The sequence below is a fragment of the Hyla sarda genome, chromosome 7 (assembly GCF_029499605.1).
Source record: "Hyla sarda isolate aHylSar1 chromosome 7, aHylSar1.hap1, whole genome shotgun sequence".
Taxonomy (NCBI): Eukaryota; Metazoa; Chordata; class Amphibia; order Anura; family Hylidae; genus Hyla; species Hyla sarda.
The window spans coordinates 140,408,055-140,432,221 of NC_079195.1; the positions used below are offsets into that span (position 1 = coordinate 140,408,055).

General features: G+C 44.1%; 1 protein-coding gene across 8 annotated transcripts in view; it reads right to left on the bottom strand.

Annotated features, from left to right (window-relative positions):
- The window catches only part of LOC130282530 (synaptotagmin-15-like), an 85,904-nt gene that overhangs the window by 5,753 nt on the left and 55,984 nt on the right, over positions 1–24,167 (bottom strand). For 7 of the 8 annotated variants that reach the window (XM_056530826.1, XM_056530827.1, XM_056530832.1 and 4 more), the window contains one exon: positions 8,357–8,539. In XM_056530826.1, coding sequence (XP_056386801.1) covers positions 8,357–8,539 — 183 coding nt within the window. Of the gene's footprint in view, positions 1–6,780; positions 6,930–8,356; positions 8,540–24,167 lie in introns of all 8 variants that reach the window. The other variant, XR_008846439.1, reaches the window with a different exon arrangement.

Sequence of the window (24,167 nt, forward strand, 5' to 3'; positions counted from 1 at the left end):
AGTTGCAAAGATAATAGGAATCTAGTCTACAGCAAAAATCTTGGTGGAGAAGAAGTGTAGAGAATTCTTTCTCAAATACATAATGGTTTGAAAAACCAGACACTGAAAAGCAGACAGGACGACCATCACAATGGATACAGTGGAAACCAGACAGGATGACCATCACAATGGATACAGTGGAAACCAGACAGGATGACCATCACGATGGACTCAGTGGGGGTCTTCTGTAAGATTTCTTAATGAAGAACATTGGTAGAAAACAATTTCACTAACAGAACATCTCGCCCTGGTTGATGTTGCAATCTCTCCAATAACCGGTTGAACTCAGAGGCACCAGACTATTTCCGGATCTTCTAGATTCTTCAATCTACTGGAAGTAAAAGAGGTTCAAGTCACACTTTGATGGTCTAGTCTCTTCTGTCACATAAGATCTTCCACTATGTAGCTTTAAGATTCTAGTATAAGCTTTGCTGAATCATAATACACTTGTAGAATGGACTGGTTTTTGGTTTCTTGTATGGATCAGAACTGGATTTCTTTGATACAGTTAAACTGATACAAAGTCAACCACATCTTCAGTGATGAATGTATATACCATTTTAGGGCTGAAGATAGCATTGCTGAATATTACCGCCTTTCTACATGCCAGAAGGAAAACCAACAACCGGACCTGGAGATCTCTGAAGTGGTTCTTTGTCTAACAAACAATCTATGTGGCTGAAGGGAGATGGTGAATGTCTCTTCAATAGAATAGACACTCAGCTGCAATCTTCAATGAGAGACCTGGATCTGGTAATAAAAGAAAATAATTAAAAGGATCCATTTTCTGGTTAAAGAAGAATTACTGCTTGTAAACAGCCATACTAAGAGTACACCACCACACGAACGATCTGGAGACAGATCTGCTACTACCACAATAGACTCTTCATAAGATCATTGGGACCAGAGACAAGGAAGAGCTTGGACTTATAGAGATGAGCATCACTTAGACAACAAACCTGATCCTTGGGTTTAGGTGACAGATCTTATAGAAACCATCTCAACTTCTTCCTCCAAGTCTGGACCTGGAGACACACAGAAGACAGTAAAGTCTAACATATAAAGATGTGAATATCTTCTATCATGTTGACTGCCATGTGCCAACTAGAAGCTGTAACCTTATCTGATAATGTACAAGTCATCACCCGATGTAAATCAGACCCAAGGGAATGTAACTCATTTAGTTTGATGCCTATAATGTAGTGACATTTCTGGCACATACTACACGCCAAGGCTCAGACCTATGTATTCTTACACAGAGGCTCCATCTGAAGGGTCTGATATCTGTAAAATAAACATATATTAGTAAATTATAGTGATGAGAACCACAGAACCACCAGCAAAAAGGTGGAACAACATATTGGTGCCAGATCCACTACAAAAATAAGAGACCCTGCACCAGGGCCCTAACACAAGGCAGTGGATACACATGACAGTATACAGGCCCTATACATATGGCAGTGGGTCCACATGACAGTATACAGAATCCTATACAGAAGGCAGTAGCTCCACATGACAGTATACAGAGCACTATACACAAGGCAGTGGATACACGACAGTATACAGGATATGCACAATGGAAGCGACTACATAACTGTATACAGGGTGCAATGCAATGTCTCTAGATGTTAACAACACCATAGATCGACAACAAGAGCCGCACTCCTGAGTATAGGAAGAGGCCTCACCAAACAAGGGTGATAACAGGAGCCAAAGCTTGTATCTATAAACCCAATAGATGTATGTAGTTTATGGCCAAGAACATGTATACACAATCCCTACAGGCTTTAACAACTAATGACAGAGTAATAATCTGTATATCTAAGTAATAAGCTTCACCCAAGTATATAGCAGACAACAGGAGCAAAGGCTGGAATATACAAGCACTACAGGTTCCATGCAGACTATAAGGCTGACAAGAGGAACAGCTTGTATTCACAGGAACTATAGGGTTAATACAGTCTATATGACTAACTATATTCAGCAGTAGGGAGCAAAGCTTGTATACACGAGCACTACAGGCTCTATGAATCTGACTGATAACAGGGAGCAATAGCTTATATTACTAAGCACAAGTACCACATGATATAAGCAGACTAATGGCTGGCAGCCTATATTTACAAGCACTAAAAGGGCTGACAACAGAGAGCAATAGCTTGTAACTACAAGCATAACATACTGTATGCAGATAATCTGCCACAAGCAACAGACGTTATACAGATTAAATCAGTGTCTCACAACCACGGCACCCCCAGATGCCGCAAAACCACAACCCCCAGCATGCCAGGACAGAAAGGCTGTCACAACATGCCGGGAGCCGCAGTCCAGCACCACCCAGAGGCACCGCAGACTATATGGCTTATACAGAGAGTAACCGCCAGTATCCACAAGTATTACATACTATATACAGACTATAATGCTTATACAGAGAGCAACCACCTGTATCCACAAGTATTATATACTATATACAGACTATATGGTTTATACAGAGAGCAACCGCCTGCATCCACAAGCATTATATACTATATGGTTTACACCGAGAGCAGACTATATGGCTGCAAACAGAGAACAATAGCTTGAATTCACAAGCACTACGGCTTATACAGACTTAGGCTGGGTCCACACTACGTTTTGTCCCATACGGGAGCGCATACGGCAGGAGGGAGCTAAAACCTCGCGCTCCCGTATGTAACCGTATGCGCTCCCGTATGCCATTCACTTCAATGAGCCGACCGGAGTGAAACGTTCGGTCCGGTCGGCTCATTTTTGCGCCGTATGCGCTTTTACAACCGGACCTAAAACCGTGGTTGACCACAGTTTTAGGTCCGGTTGTAAAAGCGCATACGGCGCAAAAATGAGCCGACCGGACCGAACGTTTCACTCCGGTCGGCTCATTGAAGTGAATGGCATACGGGAGCGCATACGGTTACATACGGGAGCGCAAGGTTTTAGCTCCCTCCTGCCGTATGCGCTCCCGTATGGGACAAAACGTAGTGTGGACCCAGCCTAATAATTGACAACCGAGAGCAATAGCCTGTATCCACAAGCACCACAGACCCTATGCAGTCCACATGGCTGACATCAAAGAGCAATAGCCCGTATCTACAAGCATTACAGACCCTATGCAGTGCATATGGCTGACATCAGAGCAATAGCGTGTATTCACAAGTATTACAGGATATATACAGACCATATGGCTGACAACAGAGAGCAACAGCCTGTATTCACAAGTATTACAGGATATATACAGACTATATGGCTGACAACAGAGAGCAACAGCCTGTATTCACAAGCATTACAGACCCTATGCAGTCTAAATGGCTGACATCAGAGAGCAATAGCTTGTATTCACAAGTATTACAGTATATATACAGACTATATGGCTGACAGAGAGCAATAGCTTGTAACCACAAGCATTACAGGCCTTATATAGCTTAAATGGCTGACAACAGAGAGCAATAGCTTGTAACCACAAGCGTTACAGGCCTTATATAGCTTAAATGGCTGAAAACAGAGAGCAATAGCTTGTAACCACAAGCGTTACAGGCCTTATATAGCTTAAATGGCTGACAACAGAGAGCAATAGCTTGTAACCACAAGCATTAAGGCCTTATATAGCCTATATGGCAGAAAACAGAGAGCAATAGCTTGTACTCACAAGCGTTACAGGCCTTATGCAGTCTAAATGGCTGAGAACAGTATAGATCATACCGGATACTTATCTGTATTCCTGACATGACGTCACTGCGTGCGTTTTACATACCCAGAATGCAGTGCAAAAAAAATGGTCGCCATGATTCCCATGCTGGATTTAAACAGCAGCAAGATAGACAGTATATATAACATATGGTATAGACACAATGTATAACATACTGTACATGTCAGGTAAAGTAATACAGCGACTATAGTCAGAATTCTGGTCAGAGAAATCTGCCAAGGTTTAACACATCTCTGCTGCCCGGACCGCACGTCATGTAATGTAATGGATAAAGCAATTTTATTTACATATCACCAGTGTATATAATGCCAGGGAACCCCCCAAGCATGAAAAACATACCTGCATGAGGTGCACTCACTCTTCACCAGGCCCCGCACTGGATATACTGTAATAACAGGTCATGAGGTGCACTCTCTCTTCACTAGGCCCCGCACTGGATATACTGTGGCAGTAGACATTAAGTGTACTCTGTATTTACCAGGACCCCGCACTGGATATACTGTGGCAGCAGACATAAAGCATACTCTGTATTTACCAGGACCCCGCACTGGATATACTGTGGAAGCCGAAATTAAGCGCTCTCTGTACTTACCAGGACCCCGCACTGGATATACTGTATACAGGCGCCATATACTTGTTATACTTACGGAACCAGTATGAGTCAGCCAGGACCCCGCGCTGGCTTATGACTCAAAAGAAGACACTGGTTCAGGTATTACCAGGACCCCGCACTGGCAAGGCATGAAGCTCAGAACATACTCTGAAACCAGGTCTCTGCCAGGACCCCGCACTGGCACTTCAAACATTGCAGCCAGGACCCCGCACTGGCACTTCAAACGTTGCAGCCAGGACCCCGCAAGGCTGATCAAAAAAACATCCAAAACAAAATGGAGACAGGAGCAGGTGGAACACATCCTACTGGTGGAATGAGGACAAAATTAAACACAGGTGTGATCTGTAGGAGAGGGTTCTTATCAGGTGAGCAATTAACTATGCTAATTTCTTGATTATCTTGCTAGGTGGACGGTCCTAGGGTGGAGTCTGGGGGATGAAAGATCCCAATGGTGTGTGCTGCCTTAGGACGAATAGGAAATATATATATATATATATATATATATATATATATATATATATATATATATATATATATATATATATATATATATATATATTAGCTGAGTACCCGGTGTTGCCCAGCTTTTCCTCCCTAATCCTTGTCGGGGAGGAAAATTAACAAAGGAGGAAGCTTTTGACTTCATATCCCATCCTCATATAATGGTCATATCCCATCCTCCTATCCCGACCTCATATCCAATCCTTCTATCTTGACCTCATATCCCGACCTCATATTCTGACTTGATATGCTGTCCTCATATCCCAACCTCATAACCCGACCCCATATACCGTCCCCATATCCCGACCCCATATCCCATCCAGTCTTTGTGAGATGGGGTGTGGCTTGCAAGCCGGACCGACACATTCACCAGGAGATGCGAAGGGGAGCTTGTGGAGTAAGGTACTAGAAGTCCCATATACTTGCATGGGACTTGAAACAAAAACCCATCTTTTATATAAAGGTGTAGGTAAGGGTTAATTTAACTCATATTTTTTATTTGACATATAAGGAATATGTGTACCAGGTATTAATGAAATATCTCCAGCCGTACGGAAGTTATGTAAGAACATACATTTCCCATTGATTTGCATGGGACTTTAAACAAAAACCCTAACAAATGGCAGTAGTTAAGAGTTAAATTAACTATCCTATATTTTAAGTGGACATATAAGTAACATGTGACCAAGCATTATCGAAATATCTCCAGCCGTACGGAAGTTATGCTGGAAAATATATTTCCCATAGACTTGTATGGGACTTTAAACAAAAACCCAGACCCTGGCAAATGGGGGTGAGTAAGGGTTAAATTACCTATCCTATGTTTGTTGTTGACATACAAGTAACATGTGTGCCAAATTTCGTGTTAATATCTTTAGCCGTTTGGACGTGATGCTGGAACATACATACATACACATTGAGATATATAGTGTCAGACGGGGTAATGTGTGTATTAACCTCTTCGTGACGCCAGAGCGTGGTTATCCTATACACCACCCGAGGTAGACCAGCTTCACCTGGGCCAGGAACGGGGCAAATAATCACTCTAATGCAAGGTTACGGTTAACTGGTATGCTTTACTGAGTTAGGTAAGGTGTAACAGTCTTTGCAGCGCGGTTCAGCACAGGGTGAACTTCAGGAAGCTTATTGGCTTGCTTGGACTTATAGTTGCTATTGACGGATGCAGCCACACTTGTTAACAGACTTGACTTGGACTAACTTTCTTAGACTGGAAATGTGTAACTTCTCGGTATTCCTATAACATCAGTTGCTTCGACTTTTGTCGGTATTCTGGTGTTATAACACCATATTATTGCTACTTAGAATAATTATAAAATGTTTGATTTTATTACGAAGCATCTTTTGCTTCATTTTTTTAACTTGAAATCTCTCGTTGCAGAATTGAGTTCACGTGAGATGTGAATTACTATGTAAATGGGGATGGATGCACGATCGGGTCACTTGAGAAAGGTCACTTGTCCTCTGAAACATCGGAAGTGTCCGGCAACCTCACAATTGTCTACCCCTTTGTGAGAGGAAGGAAGGTCAGCCCAGTTATGCCCGTGGAAGGGTGAAATGTATTCGGTCAGCTGAACAAGGACTGTCGGACGTATTCAGTGAGCACTTTGGGTGAAAAACTTTTGGATCTATTTAATTATACAAAGTTAATGGTCTCTTGATCGACTTTTGCACTATTAAAATTGAACACTAAAGAAAAAGCAATACGAATATTTCAAGTGTCAAGTGTGATTTGTATTGATCTCTGGTTGCTATTGGAAATGGAGTAGAGCCTCCGTATTTGAACACACTTATACCCTGGTGCACTTTAAGGTTAACCCGCTGTTTGATACATAGACCTTGCTTAGACTGGACTGGACTGCACTAGAATCCCCACTGGTTTAGGTCCTACCTTGCAGCTTTGACTTTCAATACAGGTGCACATGGATTAACTTGAAGTTGAAGCATGCTGACCGGATTAGGCCTCCTTCTGGATCACTCCTCAGGTCCTCACTTCACTGTACCTCAGCTAAACACTACCACTAAGCTGACACCTCCCAGCTATATATGGGAGCAATTTAGAGATGTCACATTGATCACTGACAAGCCACCTGTTCACCTTGCATACCTCCACTTAACAACAGGGTTACTAAGAACATGATTTAAAGGAGATATCCAGTGCTGAAAAACGAATCCCCTATCTGTATGGGGCCCCAGCAGCCCGCAGGAAGGGGGCGTGTTGAACACCGCACGACGCGGCGGCTGACACGCCCCCTCAATACAACTCTATGGCAGAGCCGGAGCACTGCCTTCGGCACTCTCCGGCTCTGCCATGGCGATGTATTGAGGGGGTGTGTCAGATGCCGATTCGTGCGGTGGTCGACACCCACTATCTGGCCAGCAAGTTGGGGCCCCGTACAGGAGATCGCGGGCGGCCCTAGCAGTCGGACCCCCTGCGATCTGAAACTTATCCCCTATCATTAAGATAAGGGATAAGTTTTTCAGCACTGGAGTACCCCTTTAAAGTGACAAACGCCTCAAAAGATTAACCAACACATGACATGAGATTTGATTGTACTCTATAGTCCTTAGGAGGAATGCGGACCCAGGGACACTGAAATAGAAGCCGCCACACAGGACGGGTAGGTGTACAGAATGACAGATTCTGTACTGGGCCACCACATACATATTACGTGCACACAGTTGACTATTTCTTCTCATCTTCCTGAAATAATGTTTTTAAAAAAAAGAAAAAAGGGCTCAGAACCCCAGGTGTGACAGGAGCCTGCAGTGCACTCAGACAGCAATATGTATAACAAGAAAGAAAAATTATATGTGAAAGGTGAAGGTTGGATAAACAGATGGACATGCAATGTTTTTTTCCCACGTTTCTGTTTGCTGTATTTTCCAGTTAACTTATAGGATATGGAAACATTTGAGTAGGTTACTTTTTTGCATCTAATCCCCTTTGAGTAGAACTTTTTGCATTGCAATTTTGTCTTTTTCAGCCTGTATTTTGCATTTTTATCCCAGACCATTAAGGCTAAAGTAATATATATATATATATATATATATATATATATATATATATATATATATATATATATATATATATTCTGCATCTGCATTCATCTACATATCTACTTCATGGAGATTTTTTATTTTTTTTTGTGTGAAAAATCTGACTCCAACTGCTGCAAAAATGTATCAGTTGTCATCAGACTTTCTCCATTTTGTACTACAAAAGTTTCAAAACTGGATAGGAAAACTCTAAGATACATGTTTTATCTGGTGTCTGGACCAATCCATCGACCCCGCTGACACACCAGATGCCTTGAACAAACCTCAACAGGATCTCTGTTCAAGTGGGAACATGGCCCATGTAGTCACCTGGTAACCTGACAATCATTCCTTATCCGGGGATATATATATTTCTTCTAATAACCCCCTTAAGTTCACAATTTGACAAATCATTTTAGGTTACTTACTGTCTCCTTCAGTATTCTGTAGGATAGAGAGACTAAGACTTGCTGTGTCTAATTCGCTCTGTTCCACCTTGAAGCTGAAGGTTTCATTAAAGACCGGATTTGGGGTGCCAAGAACAGCAGCAGTCTTCTTACTTTTGATAAACCTGTTGTGATTCATGAGGGACACCTTAACATATGCTGAGCCTACAAAAGGTAAGAATAGAGCGAGAAAATATTTAGCATACTATGCCATTATTGTTGCTCAACGGATAGACATTTGTTTTTATAAAAACAGAAAACTCTGGGTACCTAGGTCATAACTAGAGAAGAGTGAACTTTTTAAAAAGTTTGATTCGCCAGGCTCCCCCAACTTTCGCAGAAGGTTCAGTTCTTGGGGAACTAGTTTGTCGCAAACCAGCAATTAAAACAGCCCCTAAACAAGTTTCTAACACTGCCCAAGAGATCTCTGCTAGGAATGTATTCAAGCAGTTTTAAAATGGATTTAAGACTCCGTTATGGCAACATGTGGTAACCCATGGTAACTAACTTTTAACTGAGTACCCGGTGTTGCCTGTTTTTTCCTTCCCAATCCTTGTTGTGGAGGAAAATCAACAAAAGAGGAAGCTGTTGACTCCATATCCCATCCTCATATATTGTTGTCATATCCCAACCCCATATCCCGTCATCATATCCTGACCTCCTATCTCAACCTCATATACCAGCCTCATATCCCGACCTCCTATCTCGACTTTATATCCTGATCTCCTATCCCTACCTCCTATCCCATCCTTATGTCCCTTCCTCATATCCTGTCCTCAGATGGGACTGATTAGTGATTAGGGGCAGATGGCATTACCCCCTTGTATTCGTGATGCCAGGGCATGGTTAACCTCTGCACCACCCGAGGTATGGCCGCTGGATACTGGGCTAGGAACGGGGCAAATAATGACTCCAACACAAAGTTACGGAACAACTTTACTGAGGCAGACAGATGGAAGTGTCCTTACAGCTCAGTTAGGCCCAAAGAGATGACCAGTGACTTTAGAGACTTCCGGGCTCGCTGGGACTTGTAGTGGACTTGAACAGAATGCTGCAGACCCACGCTGAATTTAGACAAACTTGACTGACTTGACTAGGACTGACTATACATCACCCCTTGTGTAGCTTACCAGGCTTTGACGTTCACCTGTGGAGCACTTGGTGATGGAAGCGTGGCTGCGTGACTAGGTCTTGGGTCTCAGGACACCAGAAACTCTCAGGTCTTGACTGTTCCTCAGCAGAATAGACGGAATAGCTAGCTCCTCCCAGGGTTTATATGGGGGGTACTATGGAGGGGTCCCATTGGTCACCCACAAGTCATCTGGTCACTGACACCTTCCCTGGTTGCAAGACTTGATAACAACATTTAAAAGGTATATAGCATTATAAAGGCACACATACATAACATGAGGCACATGTTAACCATTTATGATACACAGGTTAAGGGGGGACTCAGGGGACATTGCAATAGAGTCTGCCACACAGGACAGCAAGGGTACAGGGGTACAACTCCTGTCAGGGCCGTCTGAAGGAATTTGGGGGCCCCCAAGCAAAATAGACAGGTGAGCCAGGCACTAAAATAGGAACCAGAGGCTGAGCGGCTTTAGTCTCTGCCTCCCGCTCCAGGCTATCGAACTGCTGGCCTAGCCGGCAGACAGGGCGAGCTGCCGAACCGGGATAGGGGCAGGAGGACAGCCCGGCCCTGCTCCTGTTTCTGTACCACGCAGTACCCGGCCGGACTGACAGCCAGGATGAAGAGAAGCTTGGCCACGCTACAGGGAAGGGGAGGAACTCGGGAGGTGACCTGGAGTGCTTCAGCCGCCTCAGGCTCTCTATAGAGCGCTCAGGCGTCTGCAGCCGTATATGAAGCACAACAAGTACCGGCTCTGCTTGGGGCCGCAGGCCAGCTCGGGGCCCCAAGCAATTGCTTGGTTTGCCTGTTCTTTAGCAACGGGCTTGACACCTGTACTGGGCCACCACAGAAGTATCAGTGACAAAGGGTGAAAGGGTAAAAGCTGCCCCTTCGTGTAGCAAATATTTGTGTGGAAATTGCTTTGAAAAGACCCCCCATTAGACTAACGTGTCTAAATTGCTTTGATGGAGATTTGTACTTTCCAATATCAGTGAACCACAGCAAACAGGAGGAGGATATGTGATGTCCCGGTGTGGAACACAGTTGAGTCTAGTCAGAGGAAGGTGAAGCATCTCTGGAGATTACCTGCCCCATACCTCTAATGGGGAGAGGTTACAAGTCTCTTTGTCTACCTGTTCCAGAATGACTGACCACGCACATGCACATTTCCGCCGACCAGTCGTTCTTCAGTCAAGACTATCCACGTCGAGTTCAGACAAGTCAAGTACCGAACGGTTAACGGGAGTAAAAGCCTCAGGCAGCTTCAGTTCAATTGGGTCAACCCTGGTCGGTAAGCCCTAACCCTGGAACCCTGTGTGATGAAAGTCTAAGCCGGTGGCAGCCATCTTTTCTGTATCTAAGTCTATGTCTTCAATCAAGTCTAATCAAGTCAAGCTCACCTAAGTCAAGTCCCAGTTGGTCAGTCAGTCTGTCCAAGTCAAGTTCAGACCAGTCTCAGATAAATCTAAGTCAAAATGGACCATAAGTCCCATAATGCCAAGCAACAATTGTGGTTCTCTGTTGCAACCTTCAGTGAATATTGCATTTAACTGTTTCTGTCTGTACAATGTTGCAAATTCCTGAAGTAAAGTTAAAAGTGGTTTCCCTAACCTGGTATGTCTATTATTTATTGCCAGATGTTTGGCACAGGCAACTGCTTAACCTTGGTAGTGTGGGGGGTTAATACTCCTGGCGTCGTTATATCCACACTTTACATAAGACACCATTTGCCCCAGCTTACCACAGATACTTGTAAGAAACATTGAGGAAGAGGGTCTGCCAACCCTACATGCAGACAAAGGAGAGGAGGAAAGCCATCAGAAAAGGAAAAGATGCAACTCAGGTCATGCTGCATTGACAAGGGAACATGCTGGAAACTAGTAATAAGAGTGAGCCATTCTGAAGACTAAAGATGTATAGTGATGCTACAGATCAGGAATAAGATGAGCCATGCTGGGGACTATGAGGGGAATCATTCCGGGGACCTGGAATAAGAAGAGGAAGCCATGCTGTGAAACAATTAACAAAAAAAGGAAAGCATTAATGGAGACCAGGAATGGAAGGGGAGCCATGTTAGGAGTAGGAATTAGAGAAGTAGTTTTGCTGGAAACAAGAAATGATGAGAAGTAATGCTGGGGACCAAGAATGAGTGAGAAGGCCATGCTGTGGACTAAAAAGAAGAGGGGAACATAGATTAGAAGAGAACCATGCTGGTAATCAAAAGTGTAATGGAGAGCAATGCTGGGGACCAGGAATAAGAGTGGAGTGATACTGGGGGCAAGAAATTATGAAATAGCCATGTTGTAGACCAGAAAGGGGAGAAAGTGCCATACTGGATACCAGAAATTAGGCTGCATTAACACCTCGTTTTCAAGTTACGGGTGCAGAATCTGTCTGGGGGAGGGGCAAACCAGGCTCTCCTTTAACCCAGCCGGACCAGCGCTGAAATCCATTTACTTTAATGAGCCGACCGGAGTCAAACGGGGACTCCGGTCGGCTCATTTTTGACCCGTAGTATACTACAGTTTTAGGTCCGGTCACAAAACCGGACACAGGTCAAAAATGAGCCAACCGGAGTCACCGTTTGACTTCGGTCGGCTCATTAAAGTAAATGGATTTTAGCACTGGTCTGGGTGGGGTACGGGAGAGGCCGGTTTGCCCCTCCTCCAGCCGTATTCGGCACTTGTAACATAAAAACAAGGTGTGAATGCAGCCTTAGAGAAGAATGATGGGGACAAATGATTTGAGAACAGTAACAATTTATGTATCCAAAACATCTTGGAGGTTTTTTATACCAATTTGGCCTTCCCCAGTATTTTGTCGATGTAAGGTACATCGATCGGATGCTCTGCCCATAAGCTTCCTTTGATGCTGCACTATGGTAAATAACAATTTCAATTACTGATCCACACTGCCAGGTGCAGTGTAACTACATGCACTGCGGCTTCGTTCCCAACCAGGTCTACTTACCCGGTGTCTGGGAGAAGTGATAAAAATAGTTTTTGCTATAGTGCAGCATCAGAGGAAGCTTATGGGCTTAACATCCCTACATCTACAAGGTACTGGGGATAGCTTATAGGGGATAGGGTACCTGACAGGTTCCCTTTAAACAGCTGATTGGTGATGGTGGTGTAGGGTGTGCTGGGAGTTGAACCCATGCAGATCTCATATTGATCACCTATCCTGAGGATGTCGTAGAGGGTGTGATACAAAAGGGCAGATGGAATTACCCTAGGGGGAGACGGCATTAACCCCTTTTATTCATGACGCAAGGGCGTGATTTATCCTCAATATCACCCGAAGGTATACCACTGGATCCTGGGCTAGGCAATGTGGCAATAATGACTCCGACGCCAAGTTACGGACAATGGTAGCTTTACTGAGGTTAGACAGGTGGAAAAGTCCATACAGTTGAGCCAGGCCACGGAGGTGACCAGTGGCCTTAAAGGCTTGCTGGGACTTGTAGTAGAGGTGGACAATTTAGTGCAGGCCACGTTGACAGATTACTTTCACCATGTGCGGGGTTGGCCAGTTCTTAACAACTTCCACCTTTTCATGATTAGGCCGGATTCCCTCTGCGCTGACAACATTACCCAAGTAGTGGACCTGAGCTTTGAACAAGTGACACTTTGATGGTTTGATCTTCAGCCCATGCTTGATTAGGACTTTGAAGACGTCTGACAGGTGGCTAAGGTGTTCCTGGTAGGATTTGGAATACACAATGACATTGTCCAGGTAAAATAGGACACTTTGTAAATTCAGATGGCCCAGGCATCTTTCCATCAGACGCTGGAACGTAGCAGAGGCACTGCACAGCCCAAACAGCATACTTTTACAAACAGTCCCAAAGGTGTTTTACGAAGGTGGTCTTCTCCTGATCCTCCACGGCCATGGGCACTTGCCAATATCCACTGGTTAGGTCCAGGGTGGAGAAGTAAGCAGCCCACCCAAGGGCGGTGAGTGACTTTCTCGATCCTTGGCAACGGATAAGTGTGTGACATTGTTCAATTTCCTGTAGTCGACACAGAAGCGGATGGCTCCATCCTTTTTCTTGACTAGGAAAAGTGGTGCCGCCCAGGGGCTCTGACTTTCCTGGATTACATCTGCTTCTTTCATGTCGGCCAGCATCTTCTTGACAGTCTGATACAGGACGGGCACGACCGGACGGTGTCTTTCCTTGATAGGTGGGCTGTCACCTGTGGAGGATTCGGTTCTGGATCATTGAAGTCATTTAATTTACAATTGGTCACATTTGTGACCACTAGGATCCTGATTTACCATCAAATACATTTATATAAAACGTAACTTTTAATGCCTCAAAAATATTAAAATACTTCTGCCATTTGGCCACTAGTCCTTGACAAAGCCACTACTGTGGTGAAACCTCGGACAGGTGCATGTGTAAGATTTAAAATTCATTCTGCCATAGTTCTCAAGAGTGAGTTAGGTATGGACTGCAGCCACATCACTCAATGAAAAATACTACTAATTGCAGCAAAGCTGTATTTGTTCACAGACAGTGATTACAATGAGAAACAAATGGCAGAAGTATTTCAATATTTTTTAGGCATTAAAAAATACATTTTATATTAATTTAGTGGTTGGTAAATCAGGATCCTAGTGGTCACAAATGTGACCAATTGTAAATTAATTGTTAATTGATTCTCCATTCACTGGTCCCCTTTGTGTGAAAAAAAGGATAATTGAAGTCTGCCCAAAGTCTGTGGGGTGCTTGCTGAAAGCCTCAGGGTACCTCTTGGAAACATTGAGGATTCCATTGACTTGGTCACTTGGAGTAGTGTCATCTCCAACCTGGAGTTGCGCCTACCAGGGCTCTGGAGGGCTCACACTGGATCCTTCGGCCACTTGAGCTGCACGCTGTTGGGGCACCAGACGTTCTGTCATAATGTCTTTCAACTCTAGGAGGTACAGCTGGGCTACAGGAGTGTATTTGGGCAAGACAGTAGCAGAATCAGACAGGTTTACTAACTGCACCGGGACTCTCCCATAGGTGACAGTGACAAGACTTCTTGCAGCTCGAACATGAGGATGATCTTCCAAATGCATAGGTTCCAGCAGGGCTTGATAGTCCCTATTCTTGACTCCAAGACCTGCACGACACCAGATGGTGGTCTCCGTGTTGGGTTGTAAGGTCACTGACCTGATGTCTTGAACACGTACTCTGCAGATTTCACCTTGCTTGTTGGCAAACTTCTGCTCCGCATGTACAACTTTCAAGTGGTTCTGTGCAGCCCGCTTGCCTGAAGGGGACATATGGGGAAGAGAGGCATGCAAGGCATCTAACACTTAGGTGAAACAATTCTTCATAATGTTCATCCCCAATGTAAACTCAGCAGACTCCTTATCTGTCACATTACTTACAATCACTCCATGTCCGCTAAGTACATGCTCTCCCAACTGAATGGTTGGCTCCCAATACCTGCAACTACTCGGAAGTTAACGCTCAGGCTCACACAATAAACTAGCATCCCAATGTGGGTAGAAAACACTTTTTGAGGTATAGCAGGTAACTGTGACCCTGTATCTATTAATGCCTCCAATGGTACACCTTCTACAATAACTTTTACATAGGGACAGTAGGAGACATAATGGGAGAGTCCTGACTTATGTAGTTCGGGAATTGGACCTAATGACCGTTTTCCTGAGGGCCGGTCCGCGACCTCTGGGGAAATCAGTTTAAATCCCAGCACTGCATTTTCCAATGTCCAAGTGCAAAAGGGTCTTCGAGTCCCCGAGGATCTATTGGGCGGAGGATTGCGGTAATTAAAATTGCGGGGAGCAGGAGCAGGTTTCCTAGGCAGGGGCAGTTCACGGTCAGGTGGAGCTGCCCTGGTGGCAAGTTCCTTCACAGCCTTGGTCAGTTGTTCAATGTCCTGCATAACACTCTGTAAATCTGAGGCTGCGGTGGCTGGCAAAGTAGATGATACTTTGGGGGGGCGGCTGGTGATGGTGGTGGTATAGGTCTGGCTACCACCCCTAGTGGCACTGGAAAGGGTGTAAGGTGTGTACTAACTTCCTCTAACTCAGTGCCAGACTTGATTACTTGGATACCCAGTCTTTTGAAAGCCGGTAATGACATGTTGGGGTTTTGGACCGCTAACATTCTCAGCTGGGCTTTATCCCACTTATTATGAGCCCCATCAATAAATCTGTCCATTAACACCTTGTTGCCCTGCCCAGTTATACCATCTAATTTTTGGACAGTCTCTAGGGCATTCTGTAGGGCTAAGGCATATGCTCTCAAGGTCTCACCTGTACGATGTCCATATTAGGACATCATCAGGCGTCAGACAAACCTCCGTCACACCTCAGCCAAACTTCCCTCAGCTCTCAGCCAAACCTCCGTCATGCTTCATACGTCAGTTGAACAGCCGATAAAGTTTTCCAGCTTCCCTATGCTAACTGAGTAGCGGAGGAAAGCAGAGTATGCGCTCTGAGTAGTACGGACAACTGCGCATGTGCAGGGCTAAGCTAGTGCTATGCTCCTAACGCTGCCTACTTTAGCCCTACGCTGTCAGCAAAGTGCTGTGCATGCTCTCCCAGTTTTCTACGAATCAAGGAAAACTTTACATCAAGGGCTGTTCGGCTGACATCTGAGGCATGACGGAGGTTTGGCTGAGAGCTGAGGGAGGTTTGCCTGAGGTGTGACGGAGGTTTGTCTGACGGATGAGGTGGGTTTGTTTGACACCTGATTATGTCCTAATATGGACACCGTACACCTGGCTTTTGTCGCCTTTCATACAGCCGGAGACGTACCTCTGATGGAGAGTGTGACTTAAATACAGTACTAGTACAGTACTTCAAAGATCTGCTCTACAGTAGTCTTCTCAGAGGCTGACCAGGTGCGGACTTCCTCTAATGCTGGTCCCTGGAGTTGTCCTGTGAGCAATTGCACCTGTTGGTTAGGAGGGAAAGAGTAAAAGACAAACAAAAACTCTGGATCCTCTCTTTGAAATCCCTCAAGGTGAAGGGGTTTTCATTGTAGGTAGGGAGGACAGGGTTCCCCATGAATACTGGTGCAGATGCTGGAACACCAGGGCTGTTGATGCTGACTGCAGGCAGAGCTGGCAAGATCCTGGCTGCCAGGGCAGGTGATGACCTCGCTGCTGGGGATGAAGGGGCGCTGTTGCCAGGTTGATCTGGAGAGCTGGGTTCTGACATCCTGTTGAATTTTGAGAGCGCTGTCGCTTTAAGGGAAATAAGGTGTGTTCTCCTTTTAAGATGCTTACTGTAGTGCAGCAGCGACTGACTTGACTGATGGGGGTACTGTAATGGATGCTCCCCCTTTATTTTGCAGGCACCCCGTTGTAGTCAGTCAGTCTTGCGACCAGACTTGTGGGCACTAACAGGTTAAAACTGATTGCTACTGGCACCGGAGACTGGATACTGGCAATCGTTGGTGTTTGCAGAGTCCGCGCTGCAGCGGGTGCTTGACAGGTAACAACAGAGACGAGCACAGCAGCCGAAGCTTCCAATATGGCTGCGCCCAGGGAACTTCCTGTTTTGGTCCGGTAGGCAAAATCTCCCCTGTGCAACTCAGGGCTGCTCTTTGGTTCCCCCTCACAGTCCAGAAGAGGCATCACCGCTGGGGACTGACAGGGCATAGCTGCTACTTCTCGTGTGAGTGGGAAACACCTGAACAAGTTAACCCTTTCAGGTACCAACTCTATACAGTTCACAGTAGCAGATAGTCTTTTCTTCACCGATCCATCTATTTCACCAGCACCTCTGGTATAACACCTTCCACTGATCCACTGGCGCAAACCTTATTCGCATCGGCATGCGATTTTCACTGACAACACAGTTCAGACTAGGGGGGAGGACTTGTCGCATAAGACGCACACCCATATCCTGTTCGTAGGACGACAAAAGTTGTGGTAGAGGGTGTGATGCAAAGGGCAGTTGGAATTACTCAAGGGGCAGATGGCATTAACCCCTTGTATTCGTGATGCCAGGGCGTGGTTTATCCTCAAAACCACCTGAAGGTATACCGCTGGATCCTGGGCTAGGCACAGGGGCAATAATGATTCCGACACCAAGTTACAGACAACGGTAGCTTTACAGAGGTTAGACAAGGTGGAAAAGTATATACAGTTCACCCAGGCCCACGGAAGTGACCAGTGACTTCAGAGACCTTAAGGGCTTGCTGGGACTTGTAGTAGAGGTGGACAATTTAGTGCAGGCCACGTTGACTAGAAAGATGACTGACTTGACTGAATTGTGACTGACAAGACTGACTGTGGCTTACTTGCAGCTGCAAACTTTACTTGAGGCCTCTTATGACCCTGGACACACACCTAGACTCTACTGCACTGGACCACAGGAGGAAGCAAGAGCGCCGAGCTCAAAAGAGACTGAAGAGACTCCTCCTAAGGCTTTTATGGAGGAGACTAGCAATGAGCCCATAGGCCACCCTTGGGTCATCTGGTCACTGATACCTCCTGGGTAAAAATCACATGACTACCTTCTTAAAGTTATAACACCTCTTTACACATTTTATAATACAACAATTGGTGAAACATATGTACATGGGGGAACAAGTGCAAGGGAGGTCCAGGAGACACTGGAGGGAGGATGCCTGACAGGGCAGCAAGGGTACGGGGGTAACACCTCCCATACTGGGCCACAACAATGATATCTTTAAGGAGGTCTGTGTCCACCCCTTATTACAGGTTAAACTATATATACAGTGCATAACAGCAATCTATTGTAATATAGTAGCTGTTATTAAATTGCATTCACTAGCGTGAGCCTAACTGAAAGTATCTAGGTATCTATCAGGTCCACCTTGAATGAATGATGAGATTACCATATTTAATTATTGACAGAAAAAAATATATCACATTTATTATGGATTTGAGGTCACTGGACACAGATATTATTAAAGATGTATTACTGTAATTGGTTTTTGTGACCTTCACAGACAGAGATCTCATGACATATCAAGCAGCTTCTGTAATAATTACTCAATTTTGTTCTGTCATTTGCATCAGGCATATGACTCACTATAACCTTAATAGTACATCAATAAGATTTACAGTAGCAGGATCCCTGCATGGGTCCTGCCTGTATTTAATTGTAAACGAATACTTACGAAGAGCTTATAGTTAAATTATCAGTGGTATGTGCTATACAGAAGCTCTAGGCTCCAGTTACCACTGCTCATTCTTCAGGATGTAGGTAGCATGATATGTATTCACGCCGCTGGCATCCATATCTAGGTGCCAGAGTTGGCTAGCAGAGGCCAAATTGGCACATAGTGAGGACAGTGTGGAAGCACATATGGGTCAGGCAAGTATGTTATAGACAGTTGGGGCACAGTACATAATTTACTTCATATATGGGGCAAAGTATGTATTGAATTAGTAGTATATATTGTAAATCCTTTTCTGGGTGACACAGTTACAGGGGCTACAGAATTAAGAGTGTACATTGTCTGGCAGGGTTACATTTAGGGTATGCTGTGTGTGGCAAAGGGTATAGTGCCTGGCGGGGATATATTCAGAGAGCAGTGTGTGGTAGTATTATATTCAGGGGGCTTAGTGTGTATGTGTGTGTGTGTGTGGCGCATGATTATGTTCAGAGGATACAATGTGTGGCAGGGTTCTATACAGAGGGGGGTGTCTGGCAGCGTTACATTAAAGGGGAACTCTTATGGCAGGGGTCTGATGGCAGGGGGTCCGACCGCTGGGACTCCCTGCGATCTCCTGCCCGGCACCCTGGCTCACCCCATGCACAGAGTGGACACTGTTCCATGCAGGGAGCTGTAACGACCACCACACGAACCGGTGGTTGACACACGATCTCCATGCATCACTATGGGAGAGCCGGAGATACAACGATCATGTACAGAATGACGATTTGTTGAAGTGAGGAACCAATGATAACTGGCTGTCAAACTCTGCAGAAGATGTAGCTGGAAGAAGTCATAGAGGTCTGGAAGGACTATAGAGAAGATGTCATCTGTGAGTTATACATAACATAAAAAAAATTAAATAAATTATATATACAGTAATGCAGTCATGTTGGCACCCCTGAAATTTTTCAAGAAAATAAAGTATTTCTCACAGAAAAAGGATTGCAGTAACACACTTTGCTATACACATGTTTATTCCCTTTGTGTGTATTAGAACTAAACCAAAAAAAGGGAGGAAAAAAGCAAATTGGACATAATGTAACACCAAACTCCAAAAATGGTCTGGACAAAATCATTGGCACCATTTCAAAATTGTGGATAAATAAGATTGTTTCAAAGCATGTGATGCTCCTTTCAACTCACCTGGGGCAAGTAACAGGTGTGGGCAATATAAATATCCCACCTGAAAGCATATAAAAAGGAGAGAAGTTAACTTAGTGTGGCACACACAGACAAACATGCAAAGACTAAGCATGGACAACAGAAAGAGGAGAAGAGAACTGTGAGGACTTGAGAGCCAAAATTGTGGAAAAATATCAACAATCTCAAGGTTACAAGTCCATCTCCAGTGATCTAGATTTGCGCAACATTATCAAGATTTTTGCAACCCATGGCACTGTAGCTAATCTTCCTGGGTGTGGATGAAAGTGAAAAAAATTGATGAAAGTTGTCAACGCAGGATAGTCCGGATGGTGGATAAGCAGCCCCAAACAAGTTCCAAAGATATTAAAGCTGTCCTGCAGGCTCAGGGAGCACCAGTGTCAGCGTGAATTATCCGTCGACATTTAAATTAAATGAAATGCTATGGCAGGAGACCCAGGAGGACCCCATTGCTGGACACAGAGACATAAAAAATCAAGACTACATTTTGCCAAAATGAACTTGAGTAAGCCAAAATCCTTCTGGGAAAAATTCTTGTGGATAGATGAGACCAAGATAAAGCTTTTTGATAAGGCACATCATTTTACTGTTTACCGAAAACAGAATGAGGCCTACTAAGAAAAGAAAACAGTACCTACACTGAAATATGGTGGAGATTCAATTATGTTTTGGGGTCGTTAAGCTGCCTCTGGCACTGGGTGCCTTGAATGTGTGCAAGGGATCATGAAATCTGAGGATTACCAATAGTGTCAGTGTCAGAAAGCTGGGTTTGCGTCCGAGATCTTCGGTCTACTAGCAGGACAATGACCCCAAACATACGTTAATAAGCACCCAGAAAAGGATGGCAACAAAGCGCTGGAGAGTTCTGAAGTGGCCAGCAATGAGTCCATATCTAAATCCCATTGAAGACCTGTGGAGAGATCTTAAAATTGCTGTTGGGATAAGGCGCCCTTCCAATAAGAGAGACCTGGAGCAGTGTACAAAGGAAGAGTGGTCACACATTCCGGCTGAGAGGTGTAAGAAGCTTATTCATGGTTATAGGAAGTGACTGATTTCAGTTATTTTTTCCAAAGGGTGTGCAATTAAATATTAAGTTAAGGGTGCCAATAATTTTGTCCAGCCCATTTTTGGAGTTTGGTGTGACATTATGCCCAATTTGCTTTTTTTCCTCCCTTTTTTGGTTCAGCACCAATACACACAAAGGGAATAAACCTGTTTATAGCAAAACATGCGTTACTTAATTTTCTTGAAAAATTTCAGAGGTGCCAACATTTACGGCCATTAAGGATGCACACCCAAAACCGTATAATGAAAGATAATTTTATTATAAACATGTCAAAGAACGTTACAAGGGAAGACACAATTTAAACACACTTAAAAAAAAAAAAAAAGGCTCAAAAGGAGCCCCACTACAACAGTGGGGCCAGTGATGGCCACCATAGGACATGAACAGATGTATAGGGCCCTTCTTGCACTCACAACACAATAATCAAAATTAATAATGATGTGGAGAGCAACACAAGTTGATATGAACACCCCTAAAGCCAGTTATGAATAATAGACAATATGGCAGACAAGTACTGAGGGGGACATAAGCAACATGGTCAATTAATAGATAGTAAACTACAATCACTAAAAGTGCAAACCACAAACAGAGGAAGGAGGGAGTATCCAGATTAGCCCATGTCCATGGAAGAGAGCCCCACGCGTTCCGTCACCGATGTGACTTCCTCAGGGGTGTTTTCCCTTGTTACATTCTTTGATAGGTGTTATAATAAAATTAATTATCTTTCATTATACGTTTTTGGGTGTGCATCCTTGGCACTGCAGTCTTGTTGTTTCTTTGTTCACATGTTTTTGTATGCTGGATAGCACCCCTTCTGGATATGTTATACATTTAGCTTGAGCCCCCTTTTCTCTATTTTTGTTCAACATTTACGGCCATGACTATATTATGTATACACACACACACATATATATATACACACTTATGTTCTGCGTTCCGGTCATGAGTGCTGGCCGTAAGCGCATTGCCCCGCTCCCTCCACCAGCCGGCAGGGGTGGGATTCGCATCAGGGGATGTGCCCGCATGAGAGTCCCAGCCTGTCACTCACCTCAGTCCTCTGCTGTCTCTTCTCCTGCTTCTCAGCTCCGGCATGCGTGTCCCCCGTCCCCTAGGGCGAGCTTTAAGATTTGAAGGGCCAGTGCGTCCATAATTAGTTTTGCACCTGTCACTCACTTATAAATTCATGCTCCTCCCACACTTCCCTGTCGGATCTTTGTTGCCTCGTGCCATTGAGAAAGCGTTACTGTGATTTGCCTTGCCATGTTTATGACCCCTTGTTCTGTAACCTGACCTTGCTCCTGTGCCGCCTGCCTACTGACCTCCTGCTACGTTCTTGACTACGCACCTGTGCTGCCTGCCTACTGATCTTCTGCTATCCAAACTAGCCTCGAATCTCCCCAGCCGCCTCTGTTGTAGAGTTGTGCCAGGGGAAGCGACCTGGGTGCCACCTGCCAAAGCAAGACCATCCCGCTTTGCGGCATGCTCTGGTGAAAACCAGCGGCACCTTAGACTTTGCTCCCTGGTACGGCCAGTGTCATCTGCCACACAGATCCACTACCTCTGTTGTTCCTGTCTTCCTAACCGTGAGTGTTATATATACACACACACACACACACACACACATATACACACACACACAATGCCTACATGAGAAAATAAATCACTTTCATTTGGAGTGCTGCACTCGTTTGGTATATGTATATATATATATCCATCCAAACACACATTTGGAAAAAAGGTGAAGAGTAATGATTGGTTGGTAAAATTGGCAAGAATTCATGTAGCATTCATGTAGCAATCATTTATAATTTAGACATTAGACCATGTGTATGCTCACCTATTACTTTCTCACACAGACCACAGTCTAATTTAATGAAAAATTGAAGTGCCAGAATGCTTTATTAAATAAGGGGTGGCTTGTCTGTTCTGTCTATGCATGTGGTTCTTCCATCTACAAATCATTTAATTGGCAATTATTTAGGCACCTTGCTGTTCTCAGCTCATAGCAAAGTGAACCAGTCTATGGTACAATGTAGACCCAAGCTTTATTTAAACTTACTGCATGGCCTACACGTGCAAATATATGTTTATTAAATAGAACAGTACAGAATATATGGGATTCATATTATGAAAGCTATAAAAGAATCCTTATTTTCTTTTCTTCATTGTTAAACAGTAAACAATTAAAGTAATAATAAATGTGTTTATAAACAGGCCAGTTTTATGGAAACTACAGGAAACAAGGAAAATAGAATCCTTCAACCACACCCTTGTCATTTTTAAATGTCATTATGCACAATAAAAATATTTCCAATTTTTTTATACCAGAATACTGAAGTGTTCTTAATTCAATATAATGCAGATGTTAAGTGTTGTACAATTCTATACAGTACTCAAATAATCCTACCATATTTTGCCATAGTACTGCCATTTTGAGCTCAAATTATACCATACAATGCTTAAATACTACTGACACATTTTTCGGCCTGCCAATTTATACAATATACTAAATGGCGATTTAACACTTTTACAATTTAAGATTTTTGTAAGAATGCTTTGCAGCAATTTAGTCTGACTACAGCCTAAGTAGCATTATAGTATAGTGCAAATGTAAACTATGCACTAATTGTTACAAAGGCAGGTGTTTCTGCTGCACAACAGGCTGTCTCACCATACTACACAGGCTTGATTTACCACTTTATTTACTATGAACCAGAAAGAATGACAACCATTAGTACTATTACACCATTAGTACTATTAGTACTATTACAACTAGGGATGAGCGAATCGAAGAAAACCAACCCGAATTAGTTACAAATTTCTGGATATATTCGAATTTCAGGATTTATTCGATTAGCAACAAATGCGAATATCGCCGCAATTCTATCATTAAACTCCATTTAACAGCATTCCAGGCTCCAGCACACCTAAAATAGCGGATCCACATGTCAGTAAATGGGGCAGGGGATGCTGGGAAGGCAAGAGGGGTGGGGGAAGGGAGGTAGATGGGATAACCCTGAATCATATGCAGGATGCAGCCTATCAGCATTCATTCACCCCTGTTATGTCACAGCCCTATATAAATCGGCAGCCATTTTGCAGCTGTGTGTTACACAGACATGCTGAATTGATTATATAACACAGCGTTCCACTGCCAATCGCTAGTCACATCAGCGTTGTGGACAGAGAGAAGTGCAGTGCTTTTCTTTTTCTCACCGAGAAGGATTTTTCAAGCAGTGTACTATTTTGTATCTGTAAATCTATAACAATCCTACAT